Source organism: Zalophus californianus, chromosome 5, assembly GCF_009762305.2.
Source record: "Zalophus californianus isolate mZalCal1 chromosome 5, mZalCal1.pri.v2, whole genome shotgun sequence".
NCBI lineage: Eukaryota > Metazoa > Chordata > Mammalia > Carnivora > Otariidae > Zalophus > Zalophus californianus.
In genome coordinates this window covers 30,836,063-30,854,893 of record NC_045599.1, presented here as the reverse complement: position 1 = coordinate 30,854,893, position 18,831 = coordinate 30,836,063, and the positions used below count along the sequence as shown (strand labels likewise).

Genomic DNA, 18,831 nt, shown 5'->3' with positions numbered 1-18,831 from the left:
TTTCTTTAAATAGCCACAGGGTGATTTTTGCTTTATCTGTAGGGGATTCTCAGGTTGACAGGCTTAGGAGGCAGGCAGGGCATCATTCTATGTGTTTTACAGCTGAGGGCCCTGAGGGCCCCGGGGGAACAAACCAGCACTCCCCAGGCCGCCCCGCTGCTGACAGCTGCCCAGGACCGGAAGCCAGGCCTCCTGGCTTCTGGTCGCGGCTGCCGGCCTGAGGCTGTGACGCTGTGCTCTGCTTTTCAGGGGTCGGGGTGCTCAGTGGCCAGCTGTATGCCACGGGTGGGCACGACGGGCCCCTGGTGAGGAAGAGCGTTGAAGTTTACGATCCCGGAACAAACACCTGGAAGCAGGTGGCAGACATGAATATGTGCCGGCGAAATGCAGGTAATGCGACCGCTCTGTCCTTCTGCCCTTGGGGGGTGTGGGTGCAAACACCAGCTGTAAGAGAAAGGGGGAGGGGAGAGACTCCCAGAATCTGGGCCTGAGCTTGTACCCCCAACGGGAGTATCCGTTTGCCAGGTAGGTGCTGGGCTGGCAGAGGGGAGAGCTGGGGAGCACGAATGGTAGCCACGAGTTCCCCTGCTTAGATGCAGGGGGCTGGTGACTTTCACGGTACATGTGTGGACACAGACCCAAAAAGCCCTCTGATTGCCCCCCAAGCTCCCGGCCCATAGCTCTGTTGGGTAGCTAAGCACAGGGCTGTGTGGACCTGGCCAGTCAGTGACACTTGGTTCTGTGTTTTCTTTGCCAGTACCTGGCTCTGAGAACCTCTTGCTTCCCACCTGAAACCCATCTTATTCCTTGTGGGGGTCACCAGGGCCCTAATTCACTCTCCAGTGGGAGCGCTTCCCATATTCCTCGCTTTGTACCTCCTGTCTCTCTGTCCCCTCCCTCTTTTCCTTCCTGTGGGAATGATTTATCTTAGAGTGTTTAGATATTTATTCTGGGAGCCTGACATCCCTATTAAACTCTTTGCTTTAACAACTTTGCCCTATGAATTGTGTCCTCTGTTGGTATATCTTGTTTTATGCCTCTTTGTTCTAGGAATGTGTTGGCTTAGCTTAGCTTCCCAGGCTGGAAAGACAAACAGGTGACTTTCAGGCAGATGTATTTCCTTTATACTCAAATTACCTGTTTGCTAAACTCATCTGTAGCTCATGTGTTGAAAGTGTAAACAGAGGGGAGTTTATTAATTTGCCCACTGCCTGAGCCTGCTGTGATATAACTTAGCATTTGGCCTTAAGCCCCCTGAGCAAGGGATTACAGAACCCCCAAGACAGCTAGTGTATCAAGAATCCAAGAATTAAGTTTAGATGTAAATGTGTGTATATGTACACATTCACAAAGAGATATTTCTATTTTTTATAGCAAAAGTGGAATCCTACTTAATGCTGTTTTATAACCTGCTTTTCTAATCCACTTTACAGTCTTTCATGACTGTCTTTTTATAACACGAAATAGATTTATGTGATATTTTAAATGGCTATATCACAATTTAAATATCTCATCTACTATTGGGACATTATTTCCATTTTTTCGATCAGTAATACTGGTTTTGTTATTATAAATGGTCCTAGGGCTAATCAGTGCACACATCTCAAATTATTTCTTTAGAATATAAGTCCAGGAGTGAAATTTTTGAGCCCGAGGGAGCATATTTGCTTCAGTACCATCCAGGAAAGTGGTACCTTTTATTCTCTCACCAGTATTTGAGATTATCTTCATCAGTACTTAGAATTACTGCTTCTTGAACATCATCAACCCCTTCATGCAATTTTAAAAGAAGACATAATGTATTAGACTATGGCCTTGCAAAATAGCATTTTCCTACCCCTGGCTTCCTGCAGTATGAGACTTTGCCCTCAAACCAGCTCTCTGTGAGATCAGTGGGAGGAATGCCTTGTAAACTGCATCTGGGTTTAGAATCTAAGTCACATGGAGGCATCACAGACACAACCATTAGCCACACAGTATGGATGTAACAGCCTTTATCAGGGCAAACTTACAAGCAGGAGTAGCATGTGTGAGATTCCCCGATCATAGCTCAGTCTGCGCATGGGAGGTCTGCAGGCTTCAGTAGACAGGGGCCTGTACCGATAATGCTCTAAGTATTTATAGGGTCAGGGGCCAGGAATGTCCATGGGAGCATGTAGCAGTGAGAGCTCCCTGGTCAGAGAAGGGACCTTCTTAGAAAGGGGGGATCCTTGGGCCCCATGGGTTGTTGTCGGCATGCTCTCCCGTTGAGCAAAGTCAGACCTATGAGCTGGTTCATTGGGCTGCCTTGAAGGGGAGGAGGAGAGCCTCCAGGGCCATCCACGTTTGTTTCCGGTCCTTCCCGCCCCCTTTGGGGCGCCTGCTATAATGTCTCCTGTGGCCTCCGCTTCCCAGGAGTCTGTGCGGTGAATGGGCTTCTGTATGTGGTTGGAGGGGATGATGGATCCTGCAACTTGGCTTCGGTGGAGTACTACAATCCTGTCACCGACAAATGGACGCTGCTACCAACCAACATGAGCACGGGGCGGAGCTACGCAGGTCAGTGCGCTGCAGCCCGACTGCACCTTGACCCCCACCCCACCTCTAAACAGGTGGAGGTAAGTTTGCTTAACTTGGGGCTAAGTGCCTCCTCCAGGGATGGTGGATAATTGTCACATGTCACCACTCTGTCATTCTGCACCCACGACAGATACCCCTAATGAGCACGGGTTTCCCCAGCGAACCTGAATGCAGGCCCAGAACTCTTTTTAACACTTGTGTTCCCGGGAGCCACTTCCAACTGCTCTGATTTGTCCTAAGAGGTTTTAGAATTTCATTGCCATTTCTGGGCTTCTACGTAGAATAAGGTACAGTTCTTGCTTTCCAGAAATTTAATGGGAAAGATAAGATCTGTCTACGTGAAGTAGGACTTACAAGGCAATACACACATAACTTCTCAATAGAATGTGTTATGCTCTCCGTATTTTAAGGCATGACAGGTGAGAACTTCCTGGAGGAAATGAGGCTTGATCAACTCTTAAGTGGGAGCTGCCCTTTGCCAGGGGCTCCCTCCCTGTGCCGGAGGGCGGTGTGTTAGGTCCAATGTACCCATTAGCTGTCATCCTTTCAAGAACCCTCTGGGTGAGTGGGACTGTGTCCTTCATTTTACAGGTGATGAAACTGAGGTTTAGAGAGTCAAAGTCACCTGCCCAAGACCACATGGCTAAGAAATGGCAAAGTCAGAATTCAGACTCAGGTCTGACTCCTGAGCCCATGCCCTTTGTACTACCCCAGCTGATGGGGAGAAAGCACTCCAGGCAAGAGGTGGAGGCAGGCGTAAGGAGCGATGCTGCTGCTGGGGAGTGTGTGTGATGGGTTCGGTGAGGTTTGGGAGGTCCGACTGAAGTTGGTACTGCTGACAACAGGGGTCTGTGGGGAGATAAGCAGACTCTTACACTCATGATGTAGCTCAGCAACCTGTACCTCGTCTTCCAGAAACTGGAATAGTTAGAACTAACACTTACTTACTGAGCACATAAAAATGTGCCAGGCATGACCCTAAGTATTTGCCAACCACGATCTCCTTTAGTGCACGTCACAACTCCAGTGGTATTCTGATTCCCTTTTTGCAGTAGAAGGTCAATCATTCTGTCTTGTTTGGATCCAGTGCAAAGGAAGGTTGTGCCAGCCAGGCTTGAAGGGGCTTATATCCCATGTTGTCAACGCAGGCCCTCAGTTGCAATGAACTGATTTTACTGTTTTCCCTTGTTTAGGATTTTTCTCAACTAAATATAAAAGATTTTAGAGGCATGTTGGTCTTTGAGTGATTCTTTTCTCAAGATGAATTATTAAAACAATACTTTCTTTTCAATACTGTCGTGGGAAGAGCAGGGCATTTTCGAGTATGAGGCAGCGAGGCCAGTGAGGGGTCCTCTCTTGGCTCCTAGTGGACCTTAATGAGAGGGCAAGATTTAGGTGTAAGTGGTTAGAATTTCATGTATGTGCTGAATATTTCATGTCTACCTCTTCATTGTCTGTCCACTCTAGAAGTGGGTGGGAAAGAGACAAGCAAACGTGCAGTTTGTCTTCAACTCCATTGACTGACTGAATCGGTTTTTTTTTTGTTTTTTTTTAGAATCTAAAGAAATTGCCTGCATGCAGAGACAGATGGATAGTTACTCATTTGGAGTATTATTTGTGATAGCAAAGAACTGAGAACTTCTTAATGTCTGACATCAGGGAAATAAACTGTGGACTATTGGTACAGTGGAAGTGTTTTTAATGCCATGAGAACATGTTCGTGGCAGGCTGTGGGTTTAAAAGGGAGGATGCACAGGGTATGTACCATGCGAGCTCAGTCACATGGTCCTGCATCACGGACATTTGAGTAGCGACTGCTCAAAGAAGGGGATGTTGGTGTCAGATCTCGGTTTGAGTTCCAGCTCTGTCACTTGGCCTGGGACTCTGGGCAAGGGGATCCGTCTGACTGAACTTCTCATTTTCTCATTTGTAAAATGAGAATAAAATCATAGCAAGTCTCTTACTGCTGTTGTGCAGTACTGTGTGGAGGGTGCTTAGCACAGTGTCTCCTGGCATGTAGCAGCTCCGCGGTAGATGATCACGATTATTTTTAGAAGCCGGGAAATAGTCCAACAAGATAATGGTGATTCTCTTTGTATGAAGGGAGTGAAAATGTTTTTTCCTTGTGTTCCTCTGTGTTTCCCAAATTTCCCAAAATGAGAATATTTTACTCTTTTTTTTAAGAAAGATTTTATTTATTTATTTTGAGAGAGAGAGAGAGACAGAGTATGTGGGGGGGAGGGGCAGGGGGAGGGGCAGAGGCAGGGGGAGAGAGAGAATCTCAAGCAGACTCCCTGCTGAGTATACGTGGGGCTTGATCCCAGGACCCTGAGATCATGACCTGAGCTGAAATCAAGAATCGGCTGCTTAACTGACTGAGCCACCCAGGTGCCCTAAGAATATTTTATTTTTTTTATTTTTTAGATTTTATATATTTGAGAGAGAGAGAAAGCATGCACAAGCAGGGGGAGTAGCAAACAGAGAGAGAGGGAGAAGCAGGCTCCCCTCTGAGCAGGGAGCCCAACTCAAGGCCTGATCCCAGGACTCTGAGACCATGACTTGAGCTGAAGGCAGATGCTCACCCAACTGAGCAACCCAGGCGCCCCCAAAAGAGGAGGCATTTTTATATATTGTTTTTATATAAGCAATTATATATATATAAATATTTATATATATTTATAATATTTATATTATAATATATATTTATAATAAAATTGCTTATATAAAATATGTAAAATTGCTTATTTAAAAAAGCAATACAGGACCCTGCTTTAAAAAAAAAGTGCTACCCTACGAAAGAGTCCTGAGGTTCAGGCAAGGTGTTGTCAAGGTCAGGCAGCACATCTGGGTCTGGGGGGTGTGGAGCTGCCTGCCTCTGAGCTTTTCTCTCTGCACCTTTATCCAGAACTCACATGCAGTGGGTGTCTTAGCAGAATCTCACCCCTGGGGTATCCTGGCATTTCTTTTAGCAGTGTTCTCTCAATCTCATCTGCAGCCAGAAGATTTTATAGTCGTGGGAATAAGTTAAAGTAAGGCTCCAGTCAGTTACACCGTACCAGTAGATCTTACCTGTAAATTAGGATTTTGTTCAGAGGAGCAGATAGGTACTTGCTTAAGTAAGGAGGGAGCACACCTGTCTCAGGCAGAAGGAAGTCCAGAAGCCCAGGGCTGGCCTAGGGCTCAGGCTGTCGTTGAAAAACAGGTCTGCCTTCCCTTTCCGGTTTTGCCGGCTTTGCCACTAGCTGCCACCGCCGTGGGCCATGTGCGAGCCTTCTTCCAGGCCGGGCAGCAGACAGAGCCAAAGCTGCAGCCCGGGCAGACGTGCATTTACAACGGTCTGGGCCAGGCCCGGGGCATGCGGCACACCAGCTGCAAGGTGGGAGTCTGGGCAGTCTGGGAAGCTGAGTCGATAACATGCTGGTCTCTGCCGTCACGGACAGCAAGGAAAGGGGAGGTTGGCTGAATCCACCCACAGTGTTTGCCACCTTCCAGAGACACTCTGGGTCATCTGTGGATTCACACAGTTAGCCGTGGAGTTTGGTTCGCTTTGGCTGAAATCATAACGCAGACAGACATGTCTGGACCGTTTTTCCCAGTACAGCATTTAGCACGGGAGGGGTCTTTTCCATCGGGTGATATCAAACTGTATGGGAGCTGAGCCTCAAGAGGTCAGTAGACTTGCCTGAGGCCGCACTACAACTCGACTGGTGGCAGAGCTAGGACTGGTGGGCAGTTTTTCTGACTTGCATGAAGTCAGTTCACGGTTCTTTGCGGTTCATTTCAGTGTCTTATAAAAGTAGGCATGAATCACTGTCACTTCTCTTACAGTGATGGAGAGGTAGAGCCATGGAGCTGCCCCCAGGCATCCGGTGCTGGTGCCGAGTGTCGTGAGGCTGAGTTCTGGGCTTGGAAAAGGAGTCCTTATGATAGGAACTGTATCCATGTGATGATGCGAGGGGAGCCCACTAGCTGTGGTGCTGAAGGACTGTGCGTGCGGGTTCAAGTGTCCTGCCGGGACTTCGGCGTCACAGTGGTTAAGAGCCCGCCACGGGCAGCCCGAGTTCTCAGGCCCTGCGATGCTTGGATACAGACGGGCCCCTTTCCCTTGACTGGGGCTTTAGGATGGCTTGGACTCATGAACCCCGTCGCACTCTGGATACCTTTGAAGAAGCTGACTTTCTCTCCCTTTCGTCTTAGGTGTTGCTGTGATTCACAAGCCCTTGTGACCCCCACGCCCACGGCCAGGAGGTGGAGGAGGGGAGGGGTGCTGCCTGTGGCTCAGAACAGTGGCACCCTGACTGCCACTCGCTGCCAGAGTCCGCAGAGGAGCAAGAAGTGCCCTCCTCCGACGTGGCCAAGTGGCGTCCGACGTGGAGACTGGTGACCGCCCCCTGCCCCCCTGAGGTGTTCAGGCCTCCCCCCTGAGCAGTGGGTTCCTGAGAGCTCCAGGCAGCACATGGGGGCTTTTTTGTGTGTTTCTACGGGAACACCTGAGAACCTGTGTGTGTGTGTGTGTGTGTGTGTGTGTGTGTGTGTGTGTAGAACATGGTGTTTCAGTAAGTTGGGGGATGTGTGACAATCTACTGGATTTCTTTACTACTGATCCTTCTGTGCTAAAAATCAAATCACAGAAACCTCTCTTCTGGATGTGTGCCCCATTGGAACCCTGAGATTACTAAAGCTGCTGTCTTCTGGAGCTCTGTTTGGACAGGCCAGGAATGTCCAGAAATGACTGGTGACTGGCCTTGCTTTGACCATGCCCACAGACTGGCTCTGACCCCTGGCACGGTCTGCAGAAGAGCTGGGCATTCTTAAATCTGCACTGTGTCTTCTGTGTGCTAGAACTGGGAACAGATGGTGTCCCCAGGCCCTCCACTGGGTGCTCTTCCTTGGGCTCTCCTCCAGGAAGCAGATGAGAACCACCTAGTCCTTGGGCCACTGGTCTTTGAGGTTGTGGATTCCAGGTTTGGGAGATTTTGTGTCTCTTCAGTTGGGAAAACTAGCTCTTTGGAGAAGCCCCGAGTATCACACTGGAGAAAAAAATACATATACGTGCATGAAAAACAATAACAAAACAACAACAAACCAAAGTGGTAAGGCAGTTGCTGCCTACAATGGTCTAGAGAGGATCCTACGTCTGGGTTTTCCTGGGATGGGACACTCCCCATCTATACTTACTATCCAGGCTTAATTCTTCACAGCATCCCATTTTACTCTTAGAAGTGTTCTGGTTTGGAGGATAAATAAAAGGTCACCATACCTCCAAACCCAGAGATAGTTTGGCCCCTGCCTTGGGGGTCATATGTGATCTAGATGGACGTGGATGACTTCAAAGGAGTGCACCAGCTGGGGCTGGCCCTCAGCACTAGATGGCGATGGTCAAGTCTGTCTGAGGGCTTCGTCTTCCTTTCCTTGTGCTCTCCCCCTGTTCCAGGGCTTGTACCCTCTCCAACCCTCAGAATATTCCTTTCCTCCTTGTTTTTCCTGAGAGGGAGGAGATGGTGGTAAATGCCCTGGATGTGTGATCTCTCTCAGGGATACTTGCATTTTAAAAGAGCTTGGTGAGAGCTTTGCAAATTCACAGTTAAAATTTAACGACAGAACTTTAAGCATTTGGAGGGGGGGTGGGTATTTGAGGGCACATGGAATCATTTTCATTAAAAAAAAAAAGAAAAAAGAAACGTGAAACCATTCCTCAACTTGCAAGTCACTTATGCTGGAATTTGTGGCATAAGGAGGGAAGGTCTTGTGTCTGAAGAGTACGCTCACATCATGGGGACTGGGCTTTAATGCTCCCTGATTTTGGGGTCCACTTACAGGAGTCAGGGGGCTTTATGAAACCTGATGTTGGACTTCTGATCTAACTGGGCTCCTTCCAAGCAGATACTGCAGGAGACTGGCATCCCCCCCAGCTCACCCCTGCAGCTAGAAAGCCAGTAGCCTCCCTAGCTAGTTGGCCGCTTTGTGTATTTACTGTATATTTTTTTGTGCACTAAACACTCAACTCTCTTGAAGAAGAAACATCTTCTGATGTTGAGGATATTGAGCAGATGTTATCTCAGTAAGACATTTGGAGGGCAAAAAAAAAAAAAAAAAGACATTTGGAGGGCAGCACCAAGGCATCCGGAATTCTTAGTGGCTTTGGGAAGAGGCTGATATATCCAGCTTTGTTGGGTCTGGAGGCGAAGTCTCCAAAGGATTCAAGGCATGCCTTCATTTGGGTGCTGTGTTCTCACCTGGCCCTGGAGATGGCCATGGTCTCAAAGCTCTGCCTTGGCTTGGAGGCTGATGGGATAAGCTTTCTGTTGCAAATGTTCTTCCTCCTGGCCTGAGGAGAGTTTGGGACTTTATTTTGGTTTCTGATGGGGATGAGGCTGGGGGGTGAGATCCCATGTGTGCTGTTCACACAGCTCCTGATTTCAGACTAAAGGTGAACTTCCCACCCTCTTTCCCAACACCTAGGAGCTGGACTTTGATGCATATGTGGGGGAGGTTCTTGTTTTTCATCTGCCCAGAGCAGGCCCCTTCCCTGAGAGCTCGCCAGCCACGTTTTCTGCTCTTGGTTCCACCTCATGTCTCCCTTCCTTGGAAGAACCGCCCCCCCCCCGCCTCCCCCCACCCAGTAGTACTGCTGAGGCCAGGTTCATCTCCTTCTCACCCGTCCTTTCTCATGGGGACTTCAACACTGGTACATCACCACCAAAAAGCCATTCGGTCTCTAGCTGCCCACAGAGGCCATTTAAAACCTGCTGTCTCTCTATCACTAGGTACGATTCTCTCTCCACAGTGAACACAGCTGACTTGATTTCAAGTCTCCGCTGGTCACGTTGGTAGGCAAACCCCCTGCCCCCCCATTTGGGTGCCCGTAGCTGCTTGTGAATGCAGCTTTGCAGGTGGTGTATCTGAAAGCTGATCACAGTGATGAAATGGAATTGCGGCCCAAGGTTAGAAGCCGCTTAGATGCCGCTTGGATACTGATTTGGACAACACAGAAGTCAGACTCTGAATTGCAAAGTTCCTTCTCCTAATGGCATCTCTCCTAAAAAGTTGCAGTATTATGCAAATGAAACTGACCTCATTTTCTGCTATGCAATAAGAATACTTAATTCTGTTTCACAACAAACCAGTTGCAGTATCCCCTGACATGCTTTTTGAGCTGTGTTACTTTGGTATCTGTTGTGTAATGTTTGTATATTCCTGAGCCAGAGCCTTTCAAAGATTGCCTTTTTATAAAGCTGAAGCTATAGCGTTCAGGCTAAACTTTTAATGTAGATATTTTTATAAGATAATTTTTTAGGATATTTGAATTGATTTTTATTATCCATGATAATGAAATGTTCTGTTCCGTAAGTCATTCACTCTCCTAGTTCATGCCTGTAGCTCTTTTCCCTTCGCATGTCACCCTCCAAAAACTGATTTTTCAGTAGTTCCAGATAGATGAGTCCTTTTGACTTTGAGTCCTCTTTCTTATACCATATTCAAAGGAGATTGCTGGAAAACACGATCCCTGGTATTTCTGGAATTGCTTCAGGACTAACGTTTAGCCTGACTCAGCAATCACCCAACTATATTGCCTGGCCACTTTTTTTTGGAGTCCGCTCTTGGCAGGGGGGAGGCTGCTCGGCCCATCTGCTGGTGGCTCTCACTGCCTGGTGCTGAGCCTGGCACGCTGTGGCGTGGAGAAGCTCCAGAGAAAGGCCTGCCCTACAGTGCATACTCCCAGGAGTTTCCTGGGTCCGGCAAACCAGTCCTCAATTCTTTTCTGCCCCTTGTTCTTCGGAAGCTTCCAGCAGCTAAAGGCCTTTGCTGCTGGATGATGTCCCTTTTGGAAGCATCTTCTCTATGAGCTTTAAAACAGGGGTCAGTCCTCATGATCATTAAGAATGTGTTAAGCATGTGCTTTACAGATGCTCACACTACCCCTAAAACTTATTGTTTCTTGAGCTGTGTCTACACTCCAGGCTCTATTTTATGTATTTATCTGCCATTAGCCTCATTAAAACAGTCTGCCATTAGCCTCATTAAAACAGTCTTTTATTTTTATTATTATTGGGACAGGTGCCATTTGAATCGCCTCCATGCTCCCCATTTGCACCTTGTTGGATCAGGTTGGGAGGTTTAGCAAACTCATATTCCAGTTAGCTGGAGTTTTTAAGGCTTTGTTTGCCTGGAGAAGCAAGGAGGTTGGATTTTTTTTTTTTTAAGTGTTTGCACTATTTAGAGTGCTAAGCCCCTCATGTTTGGCTCTGCTGTGTGTGCAGTGTGACCGAGCAGGTGAGCCAGCAGCACTTTCGACATTTGGGAATGGAAGAGGCTTCTATAGTGGATAATCACCACCTCATAGCCCCTGCACAGCCTTTGTCATGGGGCTGAGTGACTCGTGGGTATGACATCAGCCAAGGCAGGAATGCATGTGACTGTGGCATTTGGAGAAACAAATTGCCCTAGTACTGTGTTCTTGCCTTTGGCTATGAGATTGAAAATTATTTCCCCCCATTTTTCAGTGGCAGTAAAGGACCCGGTTGGACTTTTTGTCTAATTTGTATATGATGTATAAAACACGTTGAAAGAAGACTTAAGATGCTGAATGTGTATGTCTTTGTGTCTATCCATGTGGTTGTCCACAGGCAACCTGACTTGATCACTGATACCCTGTGAACACACTGCATCGGTAAGGTCCTTGATCTCCTATTCTCTGCTTGGATGTTAGAGCCCATCCATCTTGTAAAAGAACACTTGTCATAGGCTCCATCAGTTACAGTGATAGCTGAAGAAACTGTTCCTCAAGTGGATTATTTCAACAGGAATCAAGTTCTAGTTTCCCATACTTTGTTAATTTTAATAAAAGCTGAACTGTGAAAACCTTTCTCAGGATTTTATTTCCATAGTCCAGGCTCTCCACTATGTCTTATTCCCATGTTATCTTCAGATTAAAAATTTTTTTTCTTTAAGATCCACTGGACAGGGTCTGTGTCCCAGGGTCTCTGTTCCCTGGCCTCAGCACAGTTTCACACCCACCAAGACGTTCAGGGAGGCCCAGAGAGGCCAGTCCCTCTAGTAGGTGTTTGGTGGTTTGGGCATCTATCCAGTGATCATCGTCAGGTGGGTGTGCTGGTCTCAGGCACGGAGAAGAGGAAACAGACATCTGGCTGTAAATAAACATCAACTTTTAGAAGTTTTTTTTATAAGACCGATTGGTTTTATAGATGCAATGTTTTTATTATTACATATACAAATATTAGTTATATTTTATTAAATGTGTACAACTTTTAAATGCCTGATTCTAAAATATCAACATATATGAAATAATACTAGGTAACATTTACTGAGTATGTACCATGTGCCAGGCACTTTTCAAGTGCTTTACTTCTGTCAATGCATTTAATGCTCCTCATGGGCTGCTGAGTTAGTATTATCTTTTACAGACGAAAATATGAAATGCACAGAGGTCAAATAACTTGCGTAAGGTAGCAGAGCTGCAAAGGAATGGAGCCGGAATATTGGTTGTACTCTGGAGTCGTGTCCTTAGGCATCCGTTGCTGCATCCTCGAGGAGGTCATGAGGGGAGGAGGGGGTGCCAAAAAGCACCTAGGAGTCCCTGGGAAGTACAAACATGGCTCGAGAAAAATACTGAAACCCAACTTTCCCAGCCATTTGGACCAACCATGTCCCCATCGTCTGTCAATGGTAAATAATCCTATTTGTTGCTGTGATGATGGTAGCAGTAGCCACATCTGGTCAGGTACTTATTTTGTACCAGACACCCTGCTAAGTACTTTAGAACTTGACCTTTAATCCCAGTGACAACCCCTGAGGGAGGTGGCATTGCTTTTTGGAGGCTGGATGTTTCCAACGGCTGCTTTGCATTGCCCCTTTCCCCGCTCCTCCTCTTGAGTAACTGTGGTCACCAGGAGTCCGATTGGAAGAGTAAAATGATCCGCTCAGCTGGGCTTTACCATACGGCAGCTGAGCCTCCTATTAAGTGGGCCTGGGCACTTGGTTCGGTGGCAATTCTCAAATCCACCTGCTCAGGGATATGGGATCCCCCCTGGTGAACACACTGGACCATCCCAGGATCCTTCAGGATGTCATTGGTCCTGCCCTGTTCCAGGTGACAGGCAGGCAGCTCAGAGGGGTCAGGCTCCTCTCTAGGCTAGAGAGACCCAAGGGACAAGTGGGAGCCTCTTAGCCAGATCCTTCCCCACATTCAGAAAAGTGGATTTTGAGCTCCCGGAGGACGCGGCCTGCTTGATTCTGAGGTTATGCCTTGTGCCCAGCACTCGGTTAGCGCTGAGGAAATATTTACAGGAGAAGAAGAAAGGCATGTGAGGAGGGGCCAAGTGGTGGTAACCAGCTGGTTCAGTCTGGGGTGTTAGTGGGGGCTGGGGTGGGGGAGGGGAGAGATACGTGCACCCAGAGACGGGGGGACAAACTCACAGAGACCTGGGGAAAGGGGTGTGAGTTTCACGCCAAGTAAGAGAGAGACCAAGAGAAAGAGAATGAGACACAGGAAGACAAGCAGAGGGAGACAAACATAACGGGAAAGATGCACACGCATGCACATGCACAGAAACTTCCAGACACGAGATGCCACTCCTACAGAAACACAGACGCAGAGACCCAGAGGGAGGCGGGGGTGAGGGGGAGGGGATCGTTTCTTAAAGTGGCAGAAGACCGGTCAGCCCAGTGGCTCAGACCAGAAGCATTCGTCAGGAGACGCGGGTTCACACGTGACCTCTGGTAAGGTGATGCCATGGCCTTGAGCCAGGCTCTAGCTCTCAGGGTCCGCTTTCGTGAGCTTGTGGAGAAGAGTCCTTGAGAAGGCCCTAAGTTATGGAAGGCAGACCCTCTCGGCCCCGGGGAGGCTGGGCCTGCAGAGCGGCTTCTTGAATAGGAGACCCAGTCTCGTGCAGTGACAGCGCTGAGAGCCTCCGGACTGCACACAGGCCCCCCGAGCCCAGAGTGTGGATACAGGGAAGGAAGACACAAGAGAGAAGAGCTCTCTGTCCCAGGGTCCTGTCTGGGCTGGGGGGACACCTGGGGTTTATTTTTTTAAAATTTTATTTATTTATTTGAGAGACGGAGAGAGAGAGCACGAGCAGGGGGAGTGGCGGGCAGAGGGAGAAACAGACTCCCTGCTGAGCAGGGAGCCCGATGCGGGGCTCGATCTCAGGACCCTGGGATCCTGACCTGAGCCGAAGGCAGACGCTTAACCTTAACCGACTGAGCCGCCCAGGAGCCCCTAGGGTTTAATTTCTGAAGGAGGCCCTGAAGCGCAGCAGGGCAGAAGGGCCTGCTCTTACTCCACAGGCACTTACTCGGCTTCTTTGTTTCCTCCTTCCCTCTGAGTGGGATGGGGGCATGTCTCCTGAGTTGACTTTCTGCTCCAGGAGTGCAGGATCTTCCTAGCTTTGACCCCATTGACTCCCGGGAATGGAGAATTAGTAACATATGTGTAACTGTTTATATTACTACGGAACTTCAAGGAATTTTTTTGTTTCTCAAAAAAGCCAGTGAGGCAGGTGTTACTTTGTGCAGTATGCCTCTACCTGGGGTATACCACGGGCGCTTTCTCAGTGCAGGGGCAGGTGCACGTGGAACACTCTGTGGGTGAGTTATTAGTGTAGGGGTAAGAACCACTTCTCATTATACAGATGGGGAAACAAGCTAGGTAGAGGTTAAGCTGCTTGCTCAGATTCCCAGAACCAGAGCTTGGACTCCATCACCCACGATCGTTTGGCTCCACAAGACAGCAGAATGACCGCAGTGGCTTAACCACAGAGCGGGTTAGGGTGCTCACGTAGCCGTGAGTCCAGAGGTAAGCCATCCAGGATGGGCACAGCAGATCCATCCTGTCGTTGGGATCCTAGGTCCTCCCATCTTTTTGATCTTCCATCCCTTACACGTTGCAAGAGAGATGCTCCACAGCTCTTACCACATCTGCACAAAGGCATGAAAAAGAAGGAAGGGGACGGTACAAGGGGCAGTGCCTGTAACAGGAAAGAAAACCCTTTCCAGAAATCCCTAGCAGAATACCACTTAGATTTCCAGAAGGGCCCTCAGCTGCAGGGGAGTCAGAGGAGGTGAAGGCTTTTACCTGGGCACATTGCTCCAAACGACCTCAAGAGTTGCACCTGGGAGAAGGAAGGCAGCATGGACATTGGGTAGGCAATGAGCAATGTTGGTACAGAGCTCCTATTAGCCTCCTGTCTCTAAATGCCATGTGGTCCCTCTCCACCAGTTTGTCCATCCTTCCACTTCTGCCCCTGAAATTTCCTTGGCTGAGCACTAACCTTATGCAGGTTATTATTGAGGGCTGATGGTGCTCCCTCTATGCTGGACACCTGCTGAGGGGTTTGAGTGGGTCCGTGGGGCAGTGCTGGGCCTGGAAGGCTCCTCTCAGCGCCTCACTCGGCTGTCTCCCTTGCTATATTGGCATCAAGGGCGGCTGGCTCTCCTGCAGGATGAATGAGAAATCCTAAGCAATGCAGACCTTTAGGAGCCCATCACTGAGGCTTTAGAGACAGCTCATTTATCAGCTGTGGAAGTTTCCCTGAAGCGCTGGTTGAGGAGGCCTGTCAGCTGCAAGATCTATGACCTTTATCTCAAGAGTGACCCATGTAGGCAGCACCATAAATCTTTCTGAGCCACAAACTGGGAGGCAGGGGCAGGTGAGATTTGGTGTGGGTCTCTTAGAGGCGATTTTCACGATTCCCTTGTCCTCCAGGATGTCCTCACTTTTAATGGTGGCCCACTGGGTGGTGTCCACGGCTGTGCCGAGCTGCAGGAGGTCATGAAAGTGATGTGCACGGTCTGGCTGCCAAGCGGCTGTCCTAGGTCTGTTCTTGCTGGGGCTCAAGCCCTGGTCACAGAGCAGGAGGAGGGGCTGTCCTAGCTGCAGGGGTCTGGGGCCTCCCCGCACCTGGCTAGGAGGCTATGGGTGGCGTAGAGAGGGCGGAGGGAGAGCCTGGAGACCTGGTCTCAATTGACAACATAGTGTGTTTGTTAAGAGTTTTGAATCTGGGTTAGCGTGCATTTAAACCCCTGTGCATCCATGACCGGGCCCTCTCCAGACCCTCTGAGGACAGACGGGTCAGCACAGACTCCAGCCCTGAGGGAGCCCACACTCTGGGGAGCTAACAGCCCCCTCAAGGGCCTTCCCCTGGATCTGGACCTTACCTCCACCTTTAAACAGCAACCTGGACCTGAGGTGAGGGGATCAAGGTGGGAAAGCCTGGAGCTACAGAGGGCATCCAAATGTATTTTTTCAGCCCAGATCCATCATTTTAATGTAACCTGGCCTCCTATTTCAATGATTCACTAAGGAACTGTCTGTCTCGGCGCCTGCGATTTCTGCACAGCCCTGATAAGGAAGCCCATAAAATCATCTTCAGGCACCCAGAGGAGATTTTATGTATGTCCCAGAAAGGGTGGTTTGATTTCTAGCAGCTTCTAACAGAAACTTCCTGACTGGATTTGGGAGGCTGCTAGATACCAGGATCCTGTGAAGGCAGGAGGGCCAACCCCAGGTGGATTCAAGAAGGCCCAGGTGGACACGGGTGGGAGGAGTATCAGAGCCAGGCTTTGCTGTGGTGCTGACTACAGGACCCGGAGGTGCCGAAAGTGGGCTCCAGACCCTGGGACTGCATCACTGGAGCCCTCCCCCTGTTGGCGTCTTGTGCACCCCTTCCCGAGGCAGTCACTAGTTAGTCACCGCGTTCTCTGGCTGCTTCTGTACTTTGGGTGTATTCCATATATATTAACTCATTCAATACATATTTGCCCAGCTCTTCCTGGATGTCAGGCTCTGAGCCAGCCCTACAGATATGGTACATAGTAAAGAAGGAATCACCGTACACTATGGTAAGTAAAGAAGCCTTTGGACTCGTATAGAAGGGTCGGGAAAAGTGTTCTGGTGGAAGTGGTGGTAAGCTAAGACCTTACTTTGGACGGATGATGGGTGTTGGCCTGGTGAAGGGACAGGTCGAGGTGTTGGGGAGAGAGGAAGAAGGAATAGCAAGTGCAGAGGCTCAGAGGCTAGAAAGGTGGCCTTTTGGAGAAAGCTCCAGTACTTCAGTGTGGATGGATCCTAGAGCATAAAGGGAGCATAGAGAGGGATAAGGCTGGAGCGTTGGGCGGGAGCCATGTCACAGAAGGGCTGGAAACCATGGAGTCGAGGTAATTCTTTTTCTTGAGATCATTGTGAAAACATCCCAAGGGCCTCAAGTTGGGTTCCCAAGAAACAGACTCTGGGACTCTAAGTATGCTGAATATTACTGGTGAGCCTACTAGCAGGAATGCTTGTGAAGGAGCGCGGGGAAGCAGAATGAGGTGGGGGGATGAACTTTTGGATCTCTGCAAAAATCAGTTCTTGACCAAATAATAGGTAAATTGGACTTCATCAAAATTAAAAACTTCTACACTTCAAATGATACTGTCAAGAAAGTAAAAAGACAATCCACAGATGGAAGAGAGTGTTTGTAAACCATGAACCTCATAAGGATCTAGGATCCAGAATATATAAAGAATTCATACAACTCAACAATAAGAAGATAACCCAAAGGAGTTGAATAGAAAGTTCCTCCAAAAGATAAACAAATGGCCAGTAAGCACATGAAAAGATGCTCAACATCATTAGCCAGTAGGGAAAAGTAAATCAAAAGCCATAATGAGATACCCTTTCTTTCTCACTAGGATGGCTACAATCAAAAAGACAATAACAAGTGCTGTCGAAGATGTGGAGAAATTGGAACTTGTTGTACCTCGTGGTGGGGGGTGGGGATGGTTATGTAAAATGGTGCAGCCTCTTTGGAAACAGTCTGGCCGTTTCTCAAGAAGTTAAACCAGGTTTATCATATGACCTAGCTGACTCCACTCCTTGATAAATACCGAAGAGAAATGAAAACATACGTCTACACAAAAACTTGTACATAAGTGTTCATAGTAGCATTATTCCTAATAGCCAAAAAGTGGAACATAAATAGTCACCAGATGATGCATGCTCCAACATGGATAAAACCTTGAAGGCATTATGCTAAGTGAAAGAAGCCAGAGACTAAGGTTGCTTATTATATGGTTCCATTTATATGAAATATGCAGAATAGGCAGATCAGCAGAGACAGAAGGTGGATGAGCGGTTGCAAGGGCATGAGGGGAGGGGAAAAGGGAATGACTGCCCATGGCACTGGATATCTGAGGTATTTGGGGGGTTGATGACGTTCTGATATCAGATAGTGACAGTGGTTTTATAATTTTGTGAATATACCAAACTCCATTGAATTGTACTTTGCAAGGGTGAATTTTTATGGTATGTGAATTAGAACTCCATAAAAAGGGTCACTGTGGATGCATACCCCAAATCCCCAGGTCACGTAACCTTGAGTGAGACCGCTCCCTCAGGGAGAGCCTTGTCTGTGGAAGGGCTCAGCTGTGAGCAGTTATCAGGCCACACTCTGAGAGGCCAACGGAACTCGTACCTCCGGGTCTGAGTTACCTCCCACAGCAACCACTACAGAAGCCTTCCGGGGTAGAAGTGGCAGAGTTAGAGTTTTCCTTCAGCACGTAACCTTCATGGCAACTCTAAGAGGCAGGCATTATTCTCCCTCTTTTGAGACGAGCGAACTGAAGCTCAGATAGGTGAAGCGACTTGCACGGGGTCTCCATAGCTAGTGGAAATTTGAACAAGAGTGTGAACTTGTGTCTACCTGGGGCCAAAAGTCAGGTTCTTTACGACGATTCTATGCTATTTTGTGCTCAGTCATTCATAGATTTGTTGCCCCTGAAAAATTAATTGGCTTGAAAGCAGGGACCGTGTCTGAATGTATCTTCAGCGCCCAGCGCAGAGCATAAAAATGTGCGCTAAACTGAAGGAGTTCCCTTCCCAACTACTGCAGACACCTTGCCCCTGCTAATATTCAGCAAAGGTCATTTTCTCTAAGTCACAGGAAAAAATTAATGGAGTGAGCAGATTTTCCCCATTTTTAATCCTTTTTTGGGGGGGATACAAATTCTTGCTTATACTTAGACAACTTCTTTGTACTAAAATCTAGTATCAGAAGGCATCTTATTTTATCAAAAAATCTGTGGACTTATCTTCATCAATATTTCAGTTTCCTGTCAGAGGCTCCCACACCTAAACACATTCCCTTGAAGACATGAGGAGAGTTATGGATTTCAATAAATTGAAGTCAGGGCTGACAGAAGTGCAATTTGACTGTTTTCCCCTGGGCTTTCCCATGAAGCTGCTTCCTTGTGGCTCATGGAGGATCAGGG

The 18,831-nt window shown here is 48.2% G+C and overlaps 1 protein-coding gene across 6 annotated transcripts in view; it reads left to right on the top strand.

The window, feature by feature from the left end:
- KLHL3 (kelch like family member 3) overlaps positions 1–11,411 on the top strand; it is a 119,636-nt gene extending 108,225 nt beyond the window's left edge. For 2 of the 6 annotated variants that reach the window (XM_027604676.1, XM_027604679.1), the window contains 3 exons: positions 250–390; positions 2,395–2,538; positions 4,115–4,240. In XM_027604676.1, the coding sequence (XP_027460477.1) occupies positions 250–390; positions 2,395–2,538; positions 4,115–4,194 (365 nt within the window). In that variant the 3' untranslated portion in view covers positions 4,195–4,240. Of the gene's footprint in view, positions 1–249; positions 391–2,394; positions 2,649–4,114; positions 4,241–6,756 lie in introns of those variants that run through there. The other 4 variants (XM_027604675.1, XM_035727545.1, XM_027604677.2 and 1 more) reach the window with 3 other exon arrangements.
- Positions 11,412–18,831: the final 7,420 nt, after the last annotated feature.